Source organism: Panthera pardus, unplaced genomic scaffold (genome assembly GCF_024362965.1).
Source record: "Panthera pardus isolate Hobbes unplaced genomic scaffold, ASM2436296v1 HiC_scaffold_5, whole genome shotgun sequence".
NCBI classification, from domain to species: domain Eukaryota; kingdom Metazoa; phylum Chordata; class Mammalia; order Carnivora; family Felidae; genus Panthera; species Panthera pardus.
The window spans coordinates 15,164,655-15,189,251 of NW_026526980.1; the positions used below are offsets into that span (position 1 = coordinate 15,164,655).

The 24,597-nt window shown below is 44.1% G+C and overlaps 1 protein-coding gene and 1 long non-coding RNA gene across 3 annotated transcripts in view; both read left to right on the forward strand.

The window, feature by feature from the left end:
- Positions 1–10,052: 10,052 nt before the first annotated feature.
- Positions 10,053–14,516, forward strand: LOC109255531 (uncharacterized). The gene is made up of 3 exons (XR_002075285.2): positions 10,053–10,243; positions 10,953–11,061; positions 12,516–14,516. It is a non-coding gene; the product is annotated as an uncharacterized LOC109255531 (long non-coding RNA).
- A 4,576-nt stretch (positions 14,517–19,092) lies between these two features.
- The window catches only part of RBBP6 (RB binding protein 6, ubiquitin ligase), a 32,426-nt gene continuing 26,921 nt past the window's right edge, over positions 19,093–24,597 (forward strand). For both annotated transcript variants that reach the window (XM_019430342.2, XM_019430344.2), the window contains exon 1: positions 19,093–20,354. In XM_019430342.2, coding sequence (XP_019285887.2) covers positions 20,189–20,354 — 166 coding nt within the window. In that variant the 5' untranslated portion in view covers positions 19,093–20,188. The remainder of the gene's footprint in view (positions 20,355–24,597) is intronic.

Here is a 24,597-nt window from a genome sequence, read left to right on the forward strand (position 1 = left end):
TGATATGAAGCAGAGTATTTTAAGTGAAGGAGCAAACAAAGTAAGTTATTGCAAGCCACCCCAGAAGCCTAGGCTTTTTTTTTTTTTTAATTTCTTAATGTTTATTTGTTTACTTATTTTTGAGAGAGAGAGACAGAGAGAGAGAGACAGAGCATGAGCAGGCAAGGGGCAGAGAGAGAGGGAGACACAAAATCCGCAACAGGCTCCAGGCTCTGAGCTCAGAGCCTGATGCGGGACTGGAACCCACAAACTGTGAGATCGTGACCTGGGCCAAAGTCGGATGCTGGAGCCACCCAGATGCCCCTGAAGCCTAGATATTTTGATGGCCCCACAAAGTTCATCTGAAATGTGGGGATGGGGTGGGCGCTGAATGTGGGCTCGGAGGCTGCTCTGAGGCTGTGCAGGTCCTGGCTGACACAGAGGCCCTGTTCTCTTTCTGGTGGGGTTGGGGCTGGGGCGGGGCATGAACAGCATTTCTGCAGGGAAGTACTTAATAAACCAACTCTAATTGGCTGGGTATGGCTTTGTAGATAAGTAAAGTGTTAGTTAGCTTCAGGCCCCGCTAAGGGAGGCCGGTCAGGGGATGCCCTCAGGTCTGAGTTCTCCCGGGGCAGTTTCTTTTGGAAAACAAAGATTCAAGATAAGCATGGAATGCTGTGACCATTTCTTCTGCTCTGTGGGAGGGTACCTGCAGGAGGCTCTCTGAATCGCATACAAGACCTAGGCCAGCGTGACTAATAGGTCATAAATATGGCCTCTCTGTGTAAAGGTGATTCATGCACAGCTTGGCTGTTGTGGTTGCAGCCGTGTGATTGAGGGAACAACAGAATCTACGTGCATGGGTACCCCTGGCCGTCCTGATGAGATAAAGCTGTGCAAGCTGAATCTCATCCTTCTCAACTGGGGGCTGTTTTGTCCCCCATGAGATATTTGGCAACGTCTGGGGACGTTATTAGCTGTCACGGCTAGGGAAAGAATGCTACTGAAATCTAATGAGTAGAGGTCAAGCATGCTGCTAAACATCCTAGAATGTGCAGGGCAGCGCCCCACAACAAAAGATTATCCAGCCCAAAATGTCACTAGTGGGAGAAACTGTATTGCGTTAAAGGCTGTTGTGCCTTTTCAATCTGATAGCCAACCCAAGCTTGTAACCAAAGCTATCATGCTGCACAGGCTGACCTTGATCAGTCCCCAAGAGTGTACTTATACTGCCGAGGTAAGCACATCGTGGCGCTACTGAGGATTATCAACTTGTTTATTCTCCGCTGGAAGCAGATGCTAATGCTGAGGCCTCGCCCTCCAGCAGGGGAAAGCTCAGCGCGGCTGAGGGGGTTTCTTACAATCCAGCGGGAGCAGTCTTGCAGGAGTCCACTAGGGGGCAGCCATCAGCAGCATCCTCTTGCGAAGGTGGCTTAAAATTAAATCAAAAAATAAAATAAACCAAGAAAAGCTCTGCTGCCTGTCACCGTGCTGTCCTTAAGAGAAGCGAAAGAGCCTGGAGAAAGAGAGACACATGGGCGAAAATTCCAGTTCTGCCACGCGCCCGTATTTGCCAAGAAAATAATACACGCAGACAGACGGCACAACGTATATTTCCGAGGAAATTTTTGTCAGTGAAAATATATGTAAGCACTGTCAACATATCGGTATGGAAAGTTATTTTAAAGTGGCTTTATAAAGACACATTTTTCTTTTTAAAAACATATAGTGTAAGTTTCATAAGTGCACATGCACATGAAACAAAATTCCAAACACACAAAACAATACACATGGATCTATATAGTAGCTCTCTATCATACAGCTGCAAAGTCGGCAAGAAAAAAAAATTAGAAGTGTTGTCGTTCTACATGTTGGTATAAATGTAGAGCTGGAAGGGCACAAGTGGGTCCAAGCACTTTGGAAAACAGTAGGACATTCTTCAAGATGTGCAGTTCCTCTCCTCATGCAGATGGGCACAAGGAGACATGTTCAAGGTTATTCATAGGAACACTGTTCCTTTTTTATTATTTTTTAAGTTTATTTATTTTGAGAGAGAGAGAGTACACAAGAGGGGGAGGGGCAGAGAGGGGGAGGGAGAGAGAGAATCCCAAATAGACTCCACCGTTGGCACAGAGCCCAATGTGGGGCTCGAACCCACGAACTGTGGGACCATGACCCAAGCCGAAGTCAAGAGCCGGACGCTTAACCGACTGAGCCACTAGGCACCCCAGGAGCATTGTTCTTAATGCAGTCGGAAATATCCCATATGTCCATCTGTAGTAGAGTGCATAGATAAATTGTGGCATATTCATATAATGAATATGATTCTACAGTGATTGTCAATCTTTTTCGTCCCAGGACTTCTTTACTTCTTAAAATCTACCAACTGCCCTCAGAGAGCTTTTTTTTACATGGTTACAGCTCTATGTACTTGCCAGATAAGACATTTGAACTGAGAAACTTTTGATATATGTATGTATTAATTCATTCTTAAAATAATAAACATATAACATAACAATTATATTGTTATGAACAATAACTTGGTTTAAAAAAAAACTAGCAAGAATGGCAGAATTACTTTACATTTTTGCAAATCTCTTTAATGTCTTCCTTTATAGAAGATAAATGAGTGGGGTGCCTGGGTGGCCCAGTCCATTAAGCGTCTGACTTCGGCTTGGGTCATGATCTCATGGTTTGTGAGTTTGAGCCCCGTGTCAGGCTCTGTGCTGACAGCTCGGAGCCTGGAGCCTGCTTCGGACTCTGTCTCCCTCTCTCTCTCTGCCCCTCCCCTGCTGGTATTCTGTCTCTCTCTCTCAAAAATAAATAAACGTTAAAAAAAAAAGAAGAAGAAGAAGATAAATGAGTTCTTGAATCTGCTTCTGCATCCAGTCTGTTGCAATACTGCACACCGTGTAGCTTCTGGAAAGCTCCACAGTACCCTCGTGAGAGAATGGAGATTAAAAAAGGCAAATAACTTCTCAGGCAAACTTATATACTATGGATGTGTAGTTGGTAGTATGAAAACAGTTTTGACTTCTTGGATGGCCTGATTTTGAGAAGCACCACAATGTAGCGATGAAAATGTGCTACATCAGTATGTGGGATGTCATAGACTGCTCTCACAAATATCATATTGAACAAAAGAATACATTTGGGGGGGAGGGGGGTAGAGAGGGAATGGGGAGTTATTATTTCCTGGGTACAGAGTTTTAGTTTTGCAAGATGAAAAGAGTTCTGGAGATGGATGGTGGTGAAGTTTGCACGACCCTGTGAAGCACTCAATACCAGTGAAATGTATACTCACAAGTTGTTAATATGGTGAATCGTATGTCATGTGTATTTTACTACAATTTAAGTTTTTAAAAGAATATGCTTGGGGCGCCTGGGTGGCTCAGTTGGTTAAGCGTCCAACTTTGGCCCAGGTCATGATCTCGCGGTCCGTGAGTTCGAGCCCCGCGTCGGGCTCTGTGCTGACAGCTCGGAGCCTGGAGCCTGTTTCAGATTCTGTGTCTCCCTCTCTCTGACCCTCCCCCATTCATGCTCTGTCTCTCTCTGTCTCAAAAATAAATAAAGGTTAAAAAAAAAAAAAAGAATATGCTTGGTTAGATTCCATTCATATAATAACATTTCAAAACAGCCCAAACTAAACGAAATTATTTAAGTACACATACATGCGTAGTAAATCTTTAAGACCAAGGGGAATTATTATTGCAAAATCAAGATGGTCAGTACTCTTGGGAGAGAAGAATGGGGCTGTAATTGGAGATTGATGACTAGTACTGTACATACTCTTTTAAAGATTTTACTTATTTTATTTATTTATTAAAAAAAATTTATGTTTATTTAATTTTGAGAGTGAGAGAGACAGAGCACAAGAGGGGAAGAGGCAGAGAGAGAAGGAGACACAGAATCTGAAGCAGGTTCCAGGCTCCAAGCTGCCAGCACGGAGCCTGACATGGGGCTGGAACCCACGGACCATGAGATCATGACCTGAGCCAAAGTCAGACACTTAACCAACCTAGCCACCCAGGCGCCCCTTAATTTTTTTTTAATGTTTACTTATTCTTGAGAGAGACAGAGACAGAGTGTGAGCAGGGGAGGGACAGAGAGAGAGGGAGACACAGAATCTGAAGCAGGCTGCAGGCTCTGAGCTGTCAGCACAGAGTCTCACATGGAGATCGAATTCACAAACCGCTAGATCATGATCTGAGCTGAAGTCGGACGCTTAACCGACTAAGCCACCCAGGTGCCCCAGATTTTTTTTTTTAAGTAATCTTTAAACCCAGTGTGGGGCTCAATCCCACAACCCCGAGATCAAGAGTCACATGCTCCATCAACTGAGAGCCAGCCAGGCACCCTGTATGTAATTACTCTTTAAGCTGAACATATTTTATGCATTTTCTACATGTATATGTATATATAATGGATTACTCTCATTAAAAGTCAAAAGGCATTCAGAGAAGAAAGGACAGACTATTGAGCAAACAGTACTATAACAATTGCAAACCTATGTGCAAACAAAAATAATCCTTGACCCATAGTCAAAAATTAACTCAAAATGGAGGACAGGCCTAAATGTAAAACCTTAAACTATAAAACGTCCAGAAGAGGGGTGCCTGGGTGGCTCCACTGGTTAAGCATCCAACTTCGGCTCAGGTCATGATCTCACAGTTCTGTGTGAGTTTGAGCCCTTCATCGGGCTCTGTGGTGACAGCTCAGACCCTGGAGCCTGCTTCAGATTCTGTGTCTCCCTCTCTCTCTGCCCCTCCCCCATTCATGTTCTTGTCTCTCTGTCTCAAAAATAAATAAAACATTAAAAAAAATTTTTTTAAACGTCCAGAAGGAAACATAAGGGATTTGTTATCTCGAGTTATGCAAAAAATTCTTAGATAAGACAGAAAAAGCACAATCCACAAAAGAAAATTTTGATGTGTTGAACTTCATCAAAATTTTAAAACTTCTGCTCTTTAAAAGACATGAAGGAAATGAAAAGACAAACCTAAGAGAAAATATTTGCAAAACACATTCTATATATACAAGAAAAATACAAAGAACACATGAAACTCCATGATAAGAAAATGAACAACACAGTTTTAAAAAAAAGTTAACATATTTGAATAGATAATTCACTAAAGAAGATACATAGACTGTCAGTGAACAATCTGAAAATGAAATTAAGGAAATGAAAAGACAAGCCACAGACTGGGAGAGAATACTTGCAAAACACATTCTATATATATACGAAAAATACAGTGAAACTCCATAATAAGAAAATGAACAACCCAGTTTAAAAATTGTCAAAATATTTGAAAAGACAATTCACTAAAGAAGATACAGACTACCAATGAACAATGTGAGAATGAAATTAAGAAAACGATTGCATTTACAATAGCATGAAAAAGAATAAAACACTTAGGAATAAATTCAACAACAGAAGAGGAAGATTTGTACAATGACTATTACAAAACATTGTTGGAAATAAAGAAGACCTAAATAAATAAAAAGCCACTCTGTCTTCACAGATCAGAAATCTTAATAATGTTAAGATGGCAATACTTCTGGTTGACAAATTCAGTGCAATTTGTATCAAAATTCCAGCAGGAATTTTTTTTGCAGAAATTGATAAGCTAATCATAAAATTCATATCCTTGAATATCCAAAACAATCTTGAAAAAGAACAAAGTTGAAGGACTCTCAATCACTTCCTTCAAAATTTGCTATAAAGCTGCAGTAATAAGAAAGTGTAGTACTGGGTTTAAGGATACACTTACATAGATCAATAGAATAGATTTGAAGAGTTCAGAAATAAACTCTTATATTTATGGCTAATTAATTTTCAACGTTGGGTGCCAAGACTACCCAGTGAAGAAAGAACAGTCTTTTCAACAAAGAGTCCTGGGACAGTTGCTCTCACACATAAAAAGGAGTGGAGTTGGACCCCTACCTCACACCATGTGCAATACTTAACTGAAGGTGAATCATAGAACTAAATATAAAGGCAAAACTATAAAATGCATAGAAGAAAACATAGGAATAATTCTTTGTGACTGTAGATTGGGCAATGATTTCTTAAATATGACACCTACATATATATATATATATATATATATATATATATATATATATAAAATTTTTTATCAAAATTAAAGCTTTTGTGCTTCAAAGGACATCATCAAGAAAATGAAAAGATAAATCACATAATGGGAGAGAAAATATTTGCAAATTATATGTCTGATAAGGAACCTGTATCCAGACTATATAAAGAACTCTTATAACTCAATAACAAAAAGACAACCCAATTTAAAAATATTCAAAGGATCTGAATACATATATGTCTAAAGAAAATATACCAATGGCCAATAAGCACATAAGATGCTCAACATCATTGTGTCATCAAGAAAATGAAAATCAAAACCACAATAAGATAGAATTTTATATCAACCCACCAGATGGCTGTAATCAAAAAAGAGGACAATCATGAGTGTTGGTGAGGATGTGGAGAAACAGGAACCCCCATACATTGCTGATGAAAATGTAAAACAGCATAGTTCTGTGGGAAATAGTCTGGTGGTTCCTCAAGAAGCTAAGCATAGAGAGACACCTGGGTGGCTCAGTCGGTCATGACTGACCAACTTTGGCTCAGGTCATGATCTCATGATTCACGGGTTCGAGCCCTGCATCAGGCTCTGTGCTGACAGCTCAGAGCCTGGAACCTGCTTCAGATTCTGTGTCTCCCTCTTTCTCTGCCCTTCCCTGGCTTTCGTTCACTCACTCTCAAAATAAATAAACATTTAAAAAACTTTTTTTTTTAAGAAGTTAAGCACAGGGGCGCCTGGGTGGCTCAGTTGGTTAAACATTTGTCTTCACCTCCGGTCATGATCTCACGGTTCATGAGTTCGAGCCCCACGTTGGTCTCCGTGCTGACAGCTCAGAGTCTGGAGCCTGCTTCGGATTCTGTGTCCTCCTCTCTCTCTGCCCCTCCCCTGCTGTGCTCTGTCTGTCTGTCTCTCTCTCTCTCTCTCAAAAATAAGTAAACATTAAAAAATTAAAACAAAGAAAAGAAAAAAGACCGACGATGCCATGTGCTAACAAAACTGCGGACTCACTGGACATCTCCTCCATCGCTGGTGGGAATGCAAAACGAAGCTTTGGGAAACAGTTCGGCATGTTTTCTTTTTCGTAAAGTCAAACATCCTCTTACCAGATGGCCTGATAACCCATTCTTAGGTATTAACCAAAGAGAAATGAAAACTCATGTTCATGGGGAAACCTACACGTTAATTTTATAGCAGTGTTATTCATAAACGCCAGAACAAGAGGTAACCCAGAGAGTTGACTGCTGAGCATGCCAACAGCGGGGCATGCACCCAGCGGAAGATTAGTCAGCAACAGGAGGGAATGGCCTGCTGCTGTTACAGCAAGAAGGAGGCATTTCAAGAAGCCGGCCTCAAAAGGCAACAATCTGTATAGCTCCATTTACGTGATAAGCTGGAAAATGCCCATTTATAGGAACAGAAAACAGGTCAGTGGGTGCTAGGGGCCGGGAGTAGAGAGGGGCTGACTGCAAAGGAGCACACAGCAATTTTGGAAGTGGATGGAAATACTCTGTATCTTGGCTGCAGTGCTTGCTACGTGATTGTATGTCTTTGCCAAAAATCAGACAAGTGCAGGGGCGCCTGGGTGGCTCTGTCGGTTAAGCATCTGAGTTCAGCTCAGGTCATGGTCTCACAGTTTGTGAGTTCGAGCCCCACATCGGGCTCTGTGCTGACCGCCTGGAGCCTGCTTCAGATTCTGTGTCCCCTCTCTCTGCCTGCCCCTCCCCTGCTCATGCCCTGTCTCTCTCTCTCTCTCTCTTGAAAATAAATAAACATTAAAATTTTTTAAGAAGTCAGACAAGTGTAAACTAAAAAGGAGTGAATTTTTCTGTATGTAAATTATACTTCAATGAATCTTCCTTAAAAACAACAACAACAACAAAACGAGAGGCACAAGGGTGGCCTGATCCGTTGAGCATCCAACTCGGTTTTGGTTCAGGTCACAATCTCCCAGTTTGGGGGTTCGAGCCCCACATCGGGTTCTATGTGGAGCCTGCTTGGGATTCTCTCTCCCTCTCTCTCTGCCCCTCCTCCACTCACTCTCTCTCTTTCTCTCAAATAAATAAATAGGAAGGGGAAAATGAAGTGGTCCTTCCTCTACATCGCTGGACCAACCATTCAATTCTATTTTCCCTTCCCAGAAGATAGTCACTGTTACCAGTTTGTAGATCCTTTCAGGCTTCTCAGAAATAGTCTAGATATATACAAGTGCACATGAATACTTCTATGTGTATATACATTTACATGTGTATAAATTTACATATGTCCTATGTGTATGTATATGTATAAATAACTTTGGGAACATATGATACACTGGTCTTTGCTTTGCACCTAACTATATGTTTTAAACATCCTTCCACATCATTTTATAGCGGCTGGTCTCATCCTTTTTTCTTTTCTTTTTTTTCTTTAATTTTTAAAAAGTGTTTATTTATTTATTTTTGAGAGAGAGATGATGAGCAGGGGAGGGGCAGAGAGAGAGGGAGACAAAATCCCAAGCAGGCTCCGTGAACTTGAACCCACCAACCGTGAGATCATAACCTGAGCCAAAACCAAGAGTTGCACGCCCAACTGACTGAGCCACCCAGCCGCCCCCTTTTCTTCTGCTTTTTTAAAGCAGGCGGGCAATTTGGCTAACCTCGAATTGCAGACTGCCTCCACAGGGGTGAGTGACAACTGGAACATCGGCTCACTCTGCTTAGCTTTAGCCCTGAATACAAGCGTTCTGCTAGAGGTGCGAGCAGAGCTCATACAGAGAATTTGGGGCTCCCCTCCTCTCGATGTTCCTCTTCCAGGACTCCCGACTCAACACCCCGGGGCTGTTTGCACACCCCCCTGTCCTCTGGCTCTTCCGGCAGGTAAAATCAGGTGTCCTGGCAGAGTTTGGGCCACTGTCTCTCGGCACAGATTTGCCACACCTTTGAAAACGGGACACTCACCCTGGACGTGTCCCTTTCTTCCAAGTGACGACATCCCTCTGGCACCTCCCTGTGTTGGGTTGTTCCCCAGTGTCTTCAGACAGTTTGAGTTTGTATGGGGGGTGGGGTTTGCGATTTTGCGATTTGTCCAGTTGAATGTTATTGTCTGCACAGGATCCATCTGGGAGGAGATCGGCAGCCATGACTGGGAGCGGAATTTTGCCTCACTCTTTAACTGCCACATTTCACCTTCCAGACACCCCTGCAAGAAAGGTGTCATTCTGCCTCCTGTCTGCAGAGCAGTAGGTGATACGGGCCCATCGGACCCCAGATCATTTGAGCATTTGGGAATGGCCTCTGTTTTGGCTTTGTTTGTTTGTTTTCCTGTTTGTTTTGAAATAAAACACTTTCACTATGACCTTGGAAACGTCACTTAACCTCAGTTCTCATTTGTAAATCTGAATAATCATGAGACTTTCCTCACGAGGCAGTCCCGAAGGGCAATGAAATGGGCAACCGTGGCCGATGTTTATATGCGGTACTTCGTGCAGGGACCGCCCTCAGGGGCTTTATTCCTTGCAACGGCCTATGAATGAGGTATTATTATCATCAGCTCCATTTGACGGTGAGGAGACTGGGGCACGGTGAGCTTACGCGACTCGCTCCGTGCCCTCCTGCAGGCAGTGGCGGAGCCCGGCTTCGGCCAGAGGCTGTGGCGTCTGCATCCGGGAGCTCAGCCACGTGCCCCTGGAACGGGGGTCTTAATCCTGCGTGCGTCAGACTCACGTGCCAGTCCTGCAAATATCTGCTGAGTCAGACTCCCCAGCCTCCGCGTTTGCAATCAACCTCCATGCCTCGGCACGGTCGGTGCTGGAACACAGGCATTCCCCACGCTGGCTTCCTTCTCCTGACTCACCGGCTTTTCACCAAGTTCTAGGACTGGACTATTAGGGTTGCCTCTGACCCATTCCTGACACATCTATGTCACCAGCCCGCATGTCAGGAGGAACAGGTTCTAGCTGCCTCAGGGGGAAACAGCCGTCCTGGGATCATCCTTCTCCACCTGTCTGAAGCTATACCCGGTCATGTGACCAGTGCGAGAGCTACTGTGAGCCACGGTGGATGTGTCACCCAACGTCGCGGTCTTTTAAGTAAACTACACCTGACAACACCGTGTTATCCCGAGCTCCTTCAGTTTCCTGGAAACTCCCAGGATGTTTCAGAAGGCAGAGTTCAGCTGTAACTTGGATGGTAAGAACCCATGGAACCAGCCATAGTCAGATGGCCCTGAACGTTAAAATAGGCTGGCCCTGAGTTCTCATACCCCTTTAGGACATTCCTCTCTCAAATCAAAATTTCTTAGTATGGGTGGGGGTGGAGGGGGGGGGGCGCTGGGCACCTGGGTGGCTCAGTAGGTCAAGCGTCTGACTCTTGATTTCGGTTCAGGTCATGATCTCACAGTTTATGGGTTTGAGCCCCGGAGCCTGCTTGGGATTCTTTCTCTCCCGCTCTCTGCCCCACCCCCACTCGTTTTCTCTCTCTGGCTCTCTCTCTCTCTCTCTCTCTCTCAATATAAATAAATAAACACTTTAAAAAATTATTTGTTTAAAGAGCTTTTATGGTCCAACATGGCCCCTGCTTATCTCTGACCTGAGCCCAGTCACTCCCCATCACGATCCACACTTGAGCCGCACCAGCCTTTTGACTGTCATGAATGTCACCTCAAGACTCTTACACTTGCCATTCATCCTACCTAGAGACTTCTTCCCCTGGCACCTCACACGGCTAGTTCTTTCTTGGCATTCAAATGCCAGCTTCAAGGTCACCTCCTCACAGAGGCCATCCGTCTGGTGTAAAGTCTCCCTTCTTCTCCCTGCCCCCTCACTCTCCATCTGGCTAACCCTGTCTTATTTTCTTCATAATACGGCTTTCCGTAACTGTCTCCCCTTTGCTCCTCTAGGTGTTTACTTTATCTCTCTAACACTAGGAGAGCGAATGCTCTGCCCGTCACCGTCCCTGCTGTGTCCTGAATGCTAGAAGCCAGCCAGGAACCACGTCTAGAACACTCCGTAAGTATCTATGAGATGAATGAGAGCCTCTGCCATCAGCACTTTCTGTCTCCCTACCCCCACCCCCCCACCCCCGTCCTCCAGACCAGTGTCCTCCAGCAGCAAAGCCAGCAAACTGAAGGCACATTGTGTCCCCGAGACAGGCACAGGTGTAACACACGCCACCAAGAACACCTGGCGGGGAGAGTAAGCTCACCGACTGGATTTGAATCCTGGCTCTGTCACTCCTAGCTGTGACCCCGGCCTCACCTCTGCAGTGTGTGACCTTGGGCTCCTCTCTGAGGGGCCTGTTGTCTTCCTGCGTGAAGTCAGGAAAACAATCAGACCTACCTCACAGGGGCACGGAAGGTGAAATGGGGTAGGACACGTGAAGCACGTAGCACAGTGCCAGGCCCATCAGATCGGGCGTCCCGGAAGCAGGGTCGGGGAGGGGCACGCACAGAGCCTGACAAGCGTCCCCATTTGCACTTCCTCAAGGGAGGTTCAGGAGTCTGAGGGGACTTTCGAGGCCACTGCCCTGCTTTAATCTGCCAAGCTTGTTACTGCCGGAGAAGCCACGCAGAACCACTTATCAAGAGTCCTTTTGGGGCTTCCCAAATAATTACCCAGCACCTGCCAGGTGCCTTACAAAAGACACAGATGAGGCAGATGAGGAGGTCTGGGAGCTTCATCTAGGAGCAGAGACAAGATAAAAGCACACGACCAAAGAGGGTACGTGGAAGACAGACAGAGGAGGGCCAACGGACAGTCTGTTGGCAGTCCCCAGGCTTTGCTCCTCGTACCTGAAGACAGGGCACCCTTCCATGGGCCCCTCTCTAGGATGCCTTGGCAATAAAACAGAGTCAGTGGTTTAGAGAATGCCCTTCCCTTGCAGGCACACCCCTTTTTAAATCGCGGCTCCTGTGTGACCTCAAGCACATGACCTCACCTCTCTGAACCTCACTGCTGCATTTCTAAAATAGAGATACCAACTGGGACCCATTCACAGGGTTCTTGAGAGGATTTAAGGAAGTCTGTATTAAAAGTACTTGGCACAGGGTGGTGAATAGGAAACGCGAGTGGCAAATGCTAGCTGTTTTGTTTTTATGTTTATCCCAGTTGGAAGCGTTTCAACTTCAAAGAAACCTCTCTAGCATTTGCCACTTGCATTTATTATCCCAACAACATGTCCACGGCGCTTCTGTGCCAGGCTCTGTCATGGAATTGTCTTAACAACCTCATAAGGAAGGTGCTATTTTTTTTTCTTTTTTTTTTTTTAACACATAACATAAAATTTACCATCTTAACCATTTTTAAGTGTGCAGTTCAGCGGTGTTAGGCATATTCACGTGGTTATGCGATAGATCTCTAGAATTCTTTGTGTTCCTTTTTGTTTTTGCAAAAATGAAACTTTATAACCATTGAACATCATCCCCTCACTTCCCCGTCCTGTAACCCCTGGTTTCTGTTTCTAGAAAGGTACTATTTTAACTCTGTTTCACAAGTCAAGAAACCAAGATCAGCTACAGAATTTGAGGGACTCGGAGCAAAATGAAGACGACAAATGAAAATTATGAGGAATATCAAGATGATGACAGCAGAGCATTGCACCAGGCACAATCACATAGGACCCATGAAACGGGCCCTGGAGGAAACCAAGGGCCAGAGAAGTTAAGTTACTTTCCCAAGGTCACACAGCAAGTTTTGGAGCCTCTAAAAATCCTTTATTTATTGTAAACTCCCTGCAGGCAGGGGCTTTGAGGTCACTGGTGGCATGTTCTGATCCCGGGTCCTCAGGTCTCCACGAGTTTGATGGCCAAGTCCCCTCTCTGATTGTTTCTGAACGCAAGAAAACGAGAACCAAATTATAAACGTATAAGCTAAACACGAGTTTTATTTACAGTTATGGCATTCAGTGCTGCAAAAGAGTTTAAGGAGCTAACCTATTTTTTGTTTCTATGAAAGAGACTTCATTTTTTCTGTGAGATTCTTTGCTGGTGATGGGAAGAAAGGAGAGATAAAATCTCAGGGGCACATCAATGCATTAATCATGGTCCTAATCTCATGACCTCTTATTATTATTATTATTATTCCCTTTTAGTTTAACTATTCTTTGTTTATTTTCAGTGCAGTAACGATTACCTCTGAACTCACCCAAGAACTAGCTTATTGCTGATAATTCATATCTCCTCTGGGCTCCTTACCCGTATCATTTTCCCATCTCAGACATGATCACTGTCCCGAATGTCACATGTCCTGGTTGCTAGTTTTCAGATGTGTTACATTTGCATGCCTAGCTAAATGATGTATTGTTTGCTTAAAAGCAAATTCATAGAAAGGGTATTTTGAAATTCATAGAAAGGGTATTTTATGCCATCTTCTGAGACTTGCTTTTTTGACTCAAGAATAGCTGAAAAGAGTCCATCGCTGTGTCGTTACATAGACTGGTATTTTATTTATTTTCACTAGTATAGAACATTCCATTATCTGGACAGACTGTAATGTAGTTATCCATTGCCCTCTCATGGGCATTCAGGCTGTTTCAGATTTTTGCTATTAAAAAGAGAGCTTCCAGGGCGCCTGGGTGGCTCAGTCGGTTGAGCGTCCGACTTTGGCTCAGGTCATGATCTCACAGCTTGTGAGTTCAGGCCCCGCATCGGGCTCTGTGCTGACAGCTTGGAGCATTCTGTCTCTGTCTGTCTCAAAAACAAATAAACATTTAAAAAAAGAGAGAGAGAGCTTCCATGAAATTCTCATGTAAGTACATGAGTCAAATTTTGCCTTGGTTATATACCCAGGAGTGCAATTGCTGATTCATAGGGTATAGTAATGTATAGTAATGCTAAAATTTGCAAGAGAATGCCAAATCACTTCCCAAAATTACTGCTCTGAAGTATACCCCCCGGTGATCATAGGGGATCCCACTGATCTCCATCTCCCTCATATGGTATTGTCAACTTTTATAATTTTTCCAGTTGAATGAGTGTTGAATGAATAAATGATCGACTAATGGGGATACTATAGATTGTTCAGAAAAAATAAGTTCCTATGGTCAATCAATAACCTTAACTTTAGGTCAATCAATAAATTAAGCAAATTAAGTGTGCTTTAAAATGTTGCCAAGAAGACAAAATGAAAAATTTCAAGTAAACTGTTGCAAAAATCTTACGAAAACTACAATTATTCCATCTGTTAGGAAATGCCATAAAATATAAATAGTTAAAAAAACAAAAGATAGGGGCGCCTGGGTGGCCCAGTCGGTTAAGCCTCTGACTTCGGCTCAGGTCATGGTCTCTCAGTTAGTGGGTTCCAGCCCTGCATTGGGCTCTGTGCTGACAGCTCAGAGCCTGGGGCCTGCTTCAGATTCTGTGTCTCCCACTTGCTCGCTGCCCCTGGCCTGCTTGCGCTCTGTCTCTGAATCTCTCTCTCAAAATAAATAAACATTTTTAAAAAATTAAAAAAAACAAAAGATAAAAACTCCCTTTATAAAACACATGTATAATTTGCATCAAACCATAATACATATTTTGTGCTTTTCTCCCTTTAACAACAATATATTTCACAATTTTAAAAGGGATAAAATGGTCTTTGCTTTATGTTATACACTATACACAAATAATTCAAGGAGATTACAGAGTTTAATTTAAAATCATGATGTCCAGGGTTGCCTGGGTGGCTCACTCGGTTAAACGTCTGACTTCAGCTCAGGTCATGATCTCACACTTCGTGGGTTCGAGCCCCACGTTGGGCTCTGTGCTGACAGGTCAGAGCCTGGCGCCTGCTTCAGATTCTGTCTCCCTCTCTCTCTGCCCCTCCCCTGCTCATGCTCTGTCTCTGTCTCAAAAATAAACAGTAAAAAAAAAAAAATTTTTTTTAAATAAAATCATGATGTCCATACATAAACTGGGAAGAAACAGAAGCAAATAAATATCTAAGGTGGGTGCTGAGTGGCTAGGAACTACTTTTTACCATGCACAAGGAAAGGCAAAAAACATTAGGAATAAACATTGATGGGCTTTACTGCATAAAAATGCAAAACCTGGGGGGCCTGGGTGGCTACTGGTTGAGCAACCCACTCTTGATTTCAACTTAGGTTGTGATCCCAGGGTTGTGAGATTGAGCCCTGCATTGAGCGCTGCGTTGAGTATGGAGCCTGCTGAAGATTCTCTCAGGGATCCTGGGTGGCTCAGTCAGTTAAGTGTCCGACTGCAGCTCAGGTCATGATCTCACACTTCGCGGGTTTAAGCCCCACATTGTGCTCTGTGTTGACAGCTCAGAGCCTGGAGCCTGCTTCAGATTCTGTGTCTCCCTCTCTCTCTCTCTGCCCCTCCCCTGGTTGCTCTCTCTCTCTCTCTCTCTCTCTCTCTCTCTCTCTCAAAAATAAACATTAAAAAAAAGATTCCCTCTCTCTCTTCCTCTCTCTCTCTCAAATGCAAAGCTTTTTGTAGGCTTCAATATTAAAGAAAATATAAAGGTAATCAACCATCTGGGGAAGATGCATTGGTGATATAAAGGATCTATCTTTTGTGAATTTGGGCTGACAACCTGGAGGCCAGACTCAGAATCTGGTAACATGACCACTGTTGGGGCACTTAGTGGGATTAGATTATAAACATATACAGCAGCCTGGGCAGGACAGATCCCATTCTAACTTCCAGAGCCTGGATCGTAGCACAAGTGTCCTGCAGGTGACTGCTGGAGTTTCTTGGGTCTCCCAGTTCTGTTCACTGAAACTGAAATTGTGGCATACTAAAATAAGGTAGGAGATTTACTAAGTGTATATGTTCAGTGGAGATGTGACGGTACAGTGGGTTTGGGAATGACCAAAGTTTAAAATCCTAGGAGGGGGGAGGTCCAGAGTTGCTACATACAAGAAGCTTGGAAAGGTAGGTACAGTACAAAAGGCTTTTCTAGGGCTTACAAGAATATTGGGGGGGGGGGGTAAGAAGTGGCAGGGAAATCATCTCCATATTACCAATGGAAATTTACAAAGTTGTGATTCATTGAGGGATTTAATGAAATGAACCAAATGTAACATTTTGTCAATTAGGCCACCAACTGAGTGAAATCCCATCACAAGCGCCATTTAATGCGGCTGTGGGTGAATTTTAATTTTTTTTTTTTCAACATTTTTTATTTATTTTTGGGACAGAGAGAGACAGAGCATGAACGGGGGAGGGGCAGAGAGAGAGGGAGACACAGAATCGGAAACAGGCTCCAGGCTCCGAGCCATCAGCCCAGAGCCTGACGCGGGGCTCGAACTCATGGACCGCGAGATCGTGACCTGGCTGAAGTCGGACGCTTAACCGACTGCGCCACCCAGGCGCCCCCTGTGGGTGAATTTTGACCTGTTTGATGTGATACAGAATGAGGGCTCCAAAATCTTTGTGAAGGGCTCTTGGCTGAAGAGAACCATTGGAACAAATCATAACACGGCCTATCGTTTTTCCAAGGACACAAACTCATCTTCTGGCAGGATGCTAATACACTCTACCCTAAGGATGTGGTTCCCTTTGAGTTCTGTCAGGCTGATTTAAATTAGCATTGAATTAAGTCTGAAGAGTTAGCCAAGGAGCAGTGAAAGAATATAGATTACCACTTTAGAGTGGTGAATACAGATAACAATACATCATTTCCTGTGCACCTTTTCTTTCATCAGATGTAATGTTCCCCCTTTCATTCAACAGATTTTTCTAGAAAAGCAGCCATTCTGAAATGGACCCTAGAGCATGAAAATTTTGGTTACCAAAGAAGATAAAGGTGGGAGCAATTTGTTATTTGCGGAAAAGCACTGATGCTAATGATGTGGTTGAATTAAATTGTATTTGTGTCTCCAGGGCTGCCCTTGACTTGCCAAAATCTTACTGCCATGATCTTTCTATGGATCACATAAAAATGTATTTATTTAACACATTTATTGAGTGCCCACTATATCCGGGCTGGGGTTCTTTTTCTATTTATTTATTTTAGAAAGACAGAGATTTGGAGCCTGAGCAGGGGAGGGGCAGAGAGAGAGAGGGAGAGAGAGAGAATCCCAAGCAAGCTCTGCTCAGAGCCCAACTCCAGGCTCAATCTCACGACCCTGGGATCATGACCTGAGCCAAAATCTAGAGTCAGATGCTCAACTGACTGAGCCACTGGGCACCCCAAGGCTGGGGTTCTAAGAGTTGGGTATATCGCATAACCAAAAGAGATAAAATCCCTATTCTCTGCTGTGGTGGGGAACAGAAAAAATTAAAAAATAAATATATACCATGTCAAGTAGTAATGAATGCTTGGGAAAAAATTAAAACAGTAAAGAGATAGAGAATTGTGGCCATCCTATTTGGATAAAGTGGTCTCAGGAAGATTTTCCTGACAAGACGATGACTGATTTAAACCAAGTTCAGGATGGGCTCCTGGGTGGCTCAGTCAGTTAAGCTTCTGACCAGCTCCGGTCATGATCTCACCAATCATGACTCGTAGCCCCTTTTGGGGCTCTGCGCTAACAGCTCAGGACCTGGAGCCCACTTTGGATTCTGTGTCTTTCTCTCTCTGCCCCTCCCCTGCTTGGCTCTGTCTCTCAAAAATAAATAAATGTAAAAAAATAATAAATAGGGGCGCCTGGGTGGCTCAGTCGGTTAAGCATCCGACTTCGGCTCAGGTCATGATCTCACACTTTGTGGGTTTGAGCCCCGCATCCGGCTCTGTGCTGACAGCTGAGAGCCTGGAGCCTGGTTCAGATTCTGTGTCTCCCTTTCTCTCTGCCCCTCCCCTGTTTACACTGTCTCTATCTCTCAAAATAAATAAACATTAAAATAAATAAATAAACCAAGTTCAGTAAGGACCATGTGTACGTATTTAGGAAATCCCTGGCAAACTTTGTCCCATCATGGCTGTGTGATGTTGTTCTCAGTGACTTAACTTCTCTGACCCCAACCCTGTAAAAATCCAGAGAGGATAAGAAAAATGCATTGTAAATTGCAGTGGTTACTGCAGTTTATGAATGCAATTTTGTTACAGTATGAATTTTATGGATGTAATAATAACTTCCCCATGCCCCCAAGGAAAAAAATAATCCAATCCACTGAGGGGGTCCTCGGCACAGCTCCCTTCATTCACAATTAGGAATGGGATTTCGGATCTTGCTACAGAGCAGGCATTATTCCCCTGATTCTGCGAAATCAGAAAGTTTTTGATTGCCAGCTTCAGTTCCCTCATCTATAAATCGGAGATAATGGTAGTGCTGAGCACTTAGGGGTTTTTATGATGTTGCTAAAATGACATTTATTGAGCTACATGTGAGACACAATGAACCATATGCCAGGCGTGGTCCTAAACAATGGAAACATATTCATTCATTTAATTCATAACAAGCCGGTAGACCGAGTACCATTTAACCTGCACTACAACCAAGGAAACTGAGGGACGGAGGAGTTAAATCTAGAGTCCCACAGCTAGGATTCCAACCAAGACAACTGGGTTCCGGGGCCGGCAGTTACACAGCGCTAACCACCACCCACCCACCCCCCCCACCCCCGCCCCCCGGTGCCTAATACATAGCAAGAGCTCAATAAATCTTTCTAGTGGTGGTCGGTTCCAGTTAGGGGGCTGCTCCAGAATTTCCACTTAGGAAGAGCGTAAGGTGGCTGGTTTGTTGGAAGGGGAGGCTAGGGGGCGCTTGCATAGCAACCATAGTTCATTGCATAGCAACCATAATGTTTACTTGAACTGGTGGACTTGGGGGAGTTGGTGGGGACTGCGGAGAAAGGGAGTTAACCCGTCACCCCAAGGCACTCCGCTTTGCGGTGGAGACTAACCAGCACGGTAGCAGGAGAAATCCGCGCCCCACCCCCCCGTCCCCGGAGCCGCCCCGTGAGCCGGCCCTCCACGCATCGCCCCCTCCCTCTCCGGGCGGATGGTTTCTTCCGTTCTCCCGGCTGTTTCAGGTTCCGCGCTCCAGAGTCACAAAGCGCGGGGTCACGTGGGCGGGCCGGTGCGCTTTGTGACGCCACGGGCCCCGCCTCCCGGCCCGCCTATCCGCGCACGCCAGCCCCGCCTCGCGCGCGCCGCCCGTGCAATCCCTGCTTAAGAGACCCCGGAGTGGGGCGCTCGCCCGAAGCCAGGCCGCGTCCGCCATAGTGGCTGGCTTGGAGGTGTCGCCGGCGCTGGGTGAGGGCCCGAGAGCGGCAGGGGGGCAGAACAAAAAGAGAGCCCCGAAGCCCTTGCCGTTGCCCGGCCGTTTCCGGGCCTACTCTTGCGGTTCGGGGCCGAAAGGCGACGGGAGCGAAAGGCGAGAGAAGCGCGGAGCACACGGCGAGAGGAAGCGTCGGGGAGCCTCGGCGGCGTCCCCAGGGTCCGCCAAAGCCACCCGGCCGCTGGCTGGGGCCCGGGGTGGTGAGGAAGTGCTTCGAGGCCTAGTTGAGGCCTAGTACCGGCTTTGTGTCTGAGGCGGCGGCGGCGGCGGCGGCGGCGGGGGGGAGGCGGAGCCGGGGGCGGCCTGCGAGAAGGCCTCTCCTCCGCCGACCGCGCGTTTTTGGCCTAGGCCGCGGGCCGCTCGTGGCCTCCGGGGAGCAGGCGACAGGGGTTTGTGTGTGGGGGGGCCTGGGCCTGGGGAAGCTGACGCCGGTCGTCCGGAAGCCAGGAGGAGGCGAGAGGCCGCTCGTGGACTCCGGGCCTAGGCCCTCTCCCCCAACCTTCTCCCGGGGCCTGGGTCACCCCAATCCACGGAAAGAGAGAACAACCGGGAGGTGCGGCCGCGCTATGGACCCCTGACCCCGCGGGGTCATTCGGACTCTAACGTGTGGACTGACCGCTACTGACTGCACCGCCTGCCCCCCGTCTCCTGCCGGCCCTTAGCATGAGCGAGGGGGACCCAGCCGGGTGACATTGTGCCCGTTGGCGGATTCTCGATTTCCCCTTTCCCCGTCCTCGTCCGCTTCCTCCCGTATGAAGTGCTTCTGAGTACCGGGGTCGGGAGGGGCGGTTCTGGATTATTGTTTTTACGAACCCCTGCTTGTGGTTGGGGGGTATTTAATCTCAGGCCTTAGGGTCCTTCGGTGTCTTTTGAGTGTTTCTGTGTGTACATATTTTGCTCTTAAGTTTATAAATACACATATATTGAGAGTGTCCACGTCTCCTCGCTGAACCTTAGGAATCCTTTGGCACCATGTCCTGTGTGCATTATAAATTTTCCTCTAAACTCAACTATGATACCGTCACCTTTGATGGGCTCCACATCTCCCTCTGCGATTTAAAGAAGCAGATTATGGGGAGAGAGAAGTTGAAAGCTGCCGACTGCGACCTGCAGATCACCAACGCGCAGACGAAAGAAGGTAAGGGCCACATGGGCTCCAGATACTTGCTGGTTGAAGATAGATACCGGTAGTGCGAGGGCCTGGCAGGAGACTAACCGCCATTACGTCTCCTGTGGGACTGTTCATTCTAGTACTTTTGGAACAACTTTCCTGGAGACCCGAGGGTTGCGCCAGTCGGCCTGGGAGTTGAACTGGGTTGTTTGATTTCTGCGTTCTTGGGAGCATCGGTAACTGGCTAATCCAAAAACGTGGAAGTCTGATTATCCTTCTCAAATGTTATTTAAAATGAAGATTGGGGTGGGAGAGGCCGATGGGTGTTACATCCAGGTTCTTGGGGTGCTTGTGCCTTGTGGCGTTTTCCAGCTTGCTTTTTCCTCGGAAGGAGGGGAGGAGAGCATATTGCAGGCTTCTTTTTTGTTAAAGCAGCGTAGAGATACTTCTCTAACTTTGTAATCTGACAGCGGTTTGGGGTTCAGTGGCAGGTTTTCTGTACTCCTTTTCTTCCTGTTTGTGTGTACTTAATTTATTTTTATTTTGGAGTTGCCTGTGTCGTGGAGAAGGGACCTTCACTTAAATATTTTTTGAGGAATTAATCCAGCCTGTCTTGAATGTTTTTGGAATTGCTTTTGGAACTTGATATGTTCTGATGTCACCACTTTTGTGTGTAGATTGCAGAATTAGTAATTAAGTGGTTGAACTCTTAATTCATCACGGTAATCTTAAAATTCAGCAGTTTAGTAAAGATTAAAAGTAAAGGGTTTTCTTTTTTAAAGGAGTAATTGCTAGACTTTACATGATTTTATTGTTACTAGGGTACAGAAAGTAGTAGGCTGCTACCGCATGAGTTTCAAACAAGCCACTGATTGGAATCTTTAAGTTCTTTATCCTTTTTAAAAGCATTTTATAATGTTGAGAATTTAACATTGGGTATGACAATGTGATAAACTGGCTTTTCAGATTATGGCTCTGCATTTGTTTTGGCTTCTTTTTCTCGGTACTGTAATGCTGATGTGTAGTTTTCAGTAGGTCAGTCTTTTGAGTTTTATTAATGGGATGAGAGGAAATAATGTGAAGTTCTAATTAGGTTTAGGGTCTTTTATTGATCACTGAGTTTTTTTTTAATCACCAACTTTGGCTTAAGGTGTGACTTGTGTTCTTTTAGTTGAAATTGGGGGGGGGGTCCCTCACTTCTAGCCTATACGAGTTTGGGGTTTTTGAGATTTTATTTTTAATCTCTGTGCGCAACATGGGGCTCGAACTCGCAACTCCCAGATCCAGAGTCCTGCAGGCTCCACCAACTGAGCCAGCCAGGCGTCTCTAGCCTATTGTTTTTAATAGAGCACATCTTGTCATATATAAGAGCTGTTTTCCATTTATATCCAGGCATAAGTATACTTGAGTTATGTTAAGGAATGGCACTACTGGCATGACTCAAAAATATTTATTAAGGAAGACCTTTATTTACTCACATGGTAACATCTAAAAAAATATTCTCTGCTCCCCTCCCCCTTTTAAAGTGTCCTAAGGGATTCTTCACATGAAACTTTGGTAATTGTAATTATGTGTAGAATCCTCTACTTAAGGAAAGGAAAAATTGCTGATCATCATGAACAGTTGAGAAACATCTGTTTTAAACTAGTATTCAAGAAAATACCTTAAAAATACTTTTTAAGGCCACCAAAAGTGTCCTTTAAGTATTGTCACACTTCACAGAACAGATGGATTTATGAGACTTTCAGGATATATTGATATGTTAATAATACTTGTAAGTAAGAGGAAAGAATATAAATGAAAGTAAAGAATACAAAGACAATTTTAATCATATGCTAGGCAAGTTTTGTCTTTTACTGGAGGATTAAATGATTTCATCATTTGGAACTTGACTTTGTCCATCCTCTCCACCTAGTAATTGAATACAACTTTGTTAGATTGGAGTAAGAGTTGATGGAATTCTTGTCAAAAATCTAAGGGTTTTGTGGCGTTGTTGTATTTTTTCCTAAGCCAGGACATTATATGATGTATTATTTTTACAAACCCTGAAAACCAGGGAAGTGTTCTGCCTAGCAGCTTATTTTCTTTTATATATTTATGTGAACTGTCCTTACTGGAGAAAGCTTTGATGTTACATTGGTTAAGAGAGGGAGCTTCTGGGGCGAGAGCATGTGCATTTTGTTCAATCCTCAGATTAGGGGTGGAAAAGATATCATTGATAGTAGTGCGGAGGGTAGTCACTTAATGAGTTTTAATGGGAAATAACATCCAGTGTCACAGGCAGTTGAATAAGAATGGGTTGGGTTTTAGCACCATCCAGTGAATTAAGAGAGTACAGAATTAATGTTTATAGCCTCATAGTTAGGAGATTGCCCAGGAGAGGATGCTGAACTGGATCACTTTAATTTGTTTGAATTAATGTTTAAATTACCCAGTGTATCACATTTCTGTAAAACACTCCTTATTGGAAATCTGGCCATGTTTAGGACCCTTAAATCTGATGAGACCAAAATGCTTGGATCAGAATTTCATAATATAGATTTAAGAGTCTTGCTCCTTTATCTCTAGACTATATTTCAAAACAAATCGTAAATGATCCTTCCTATATATTTTTTATAGCTTTCCCGTTTTTCTGTGTTTCAGTTTCCCCCCTCCAAAACAAAACAAAACAAACCTTCATTCTGAACTAAGTGTGAAAGATTTGAAAGCTGAGAATGAAGTATTTTTAAAAGACTCTTATTATCTTTATCCATTTCTCAGATTCATCTTGTTTTTCATTCCGAAATCCATGGTCTTTATATTTTTGGGTCAGAAATTACTTTGGCACCTGGAAAAGGTCTTTTGAACCTAACAGGATACTTAGCAAGGTATTTTAAGGGTAGGAAGTCACCAGTGTAATTCAGGTACTTAAAAGGTCAAATCTGGTGTAGGGGCACCTGACTTTTAGTCTGACACAGTATTGTGCCGATCAGATTAATAAGTTGTGGTGGAAAGCTACAGTGAATGCTTTTGTTATGTGTTTAGAAACTTGTTGTCAAGTGTTTTTTTGTTTCTAGAATTTACTTTTTGAACATCCCCATCTTCCAATTTTTCTTACTCAGAGCTTGCTGGAAATTTGGGACTATCATGAACTATCAAAGCAATGATGATAGTCCTCTCATGGTATGCCTGAATCTGGGAAATTGCATCACATACAATTTGCTACTTGAAATATACTGAAAAGAACCTTTTCTTGAACAATTTAGTTTGTAACAGGAAATAACTAATAGTGTTATGATTAAAATTAATTACATGTGTGTACACACACACACACACACACACCCATAAATATATATAAGCTTAAAATGCTTGTATGTGTGATAAATTGAAATAACTGGAAGAACAGAGGTAGTCGGCCACTGCAAGTAAACTCTGTAATCTTAAGAATGAACCCTGATGCCTGAATGTGTGATTTAGGGAGATGGGTACATTCTTGCATCTGTCTCCCTGTGGTGGGTTATTTTTCTTTTTGGTAATTTTACAAATCCCTTCCTCAGGAAATCTTTTTACCCATAGTTAAATTAATTGGTCCAGTTTCTCTTTTAATTTCATTCTTCCAGAAGTATTGCAAGTAATAGAGAATTAAAAGAGTAGAAAATAGGATCCATTCATCCTCCCTGTTTTCTTCTCAGAAAGTGACATCACTGTTCTTCCAGTTGCTTAAGCCAGGAACTCAGTTACTTATGCCTTATTGCTCTTTTTCCTTCATCTTCTCCCCTCCCCCCCAATTAAATCCATTGATTGCCTTATCAGTTCTACCTCAGAACATTCTGATTTCCATGTCTTCACCTGTCACAACCCAGCACAGACCATCATCTCTTACCGGGACTTCGCAGCAGCCTCCTCATTAGTCACCCTGTTTCTACTCTTGTTCCCTTATGGGTTCATTTTCCACATAGATACCAGAGTTATCTTTTTTGTTTGTTTGTTATTAGTGTAAATCATTGTCATTTTTGTTTAAAATCCTTCAATGACTTCCTGTTGTACTTAGAAACAAAATATAAATGAATATGTGTGACCTGTACTTTCTAACTGTAGTTCAAGTCATTCTTTTCCTTTCATTATCTTCCAGCTATGCTGGCCTTTTAATGATTTTTTTTTCACCTGCTTTCTTTCTGTCTTTAAACACTGTCCATCTTTTTTGCACATCTGTCTGGCTTCTCAGTCTTTAAGTCTCAAGCATCAGTTCCTAGAGAGGCCTTGAATCAACATTTTATGCAAAGTTGCATCC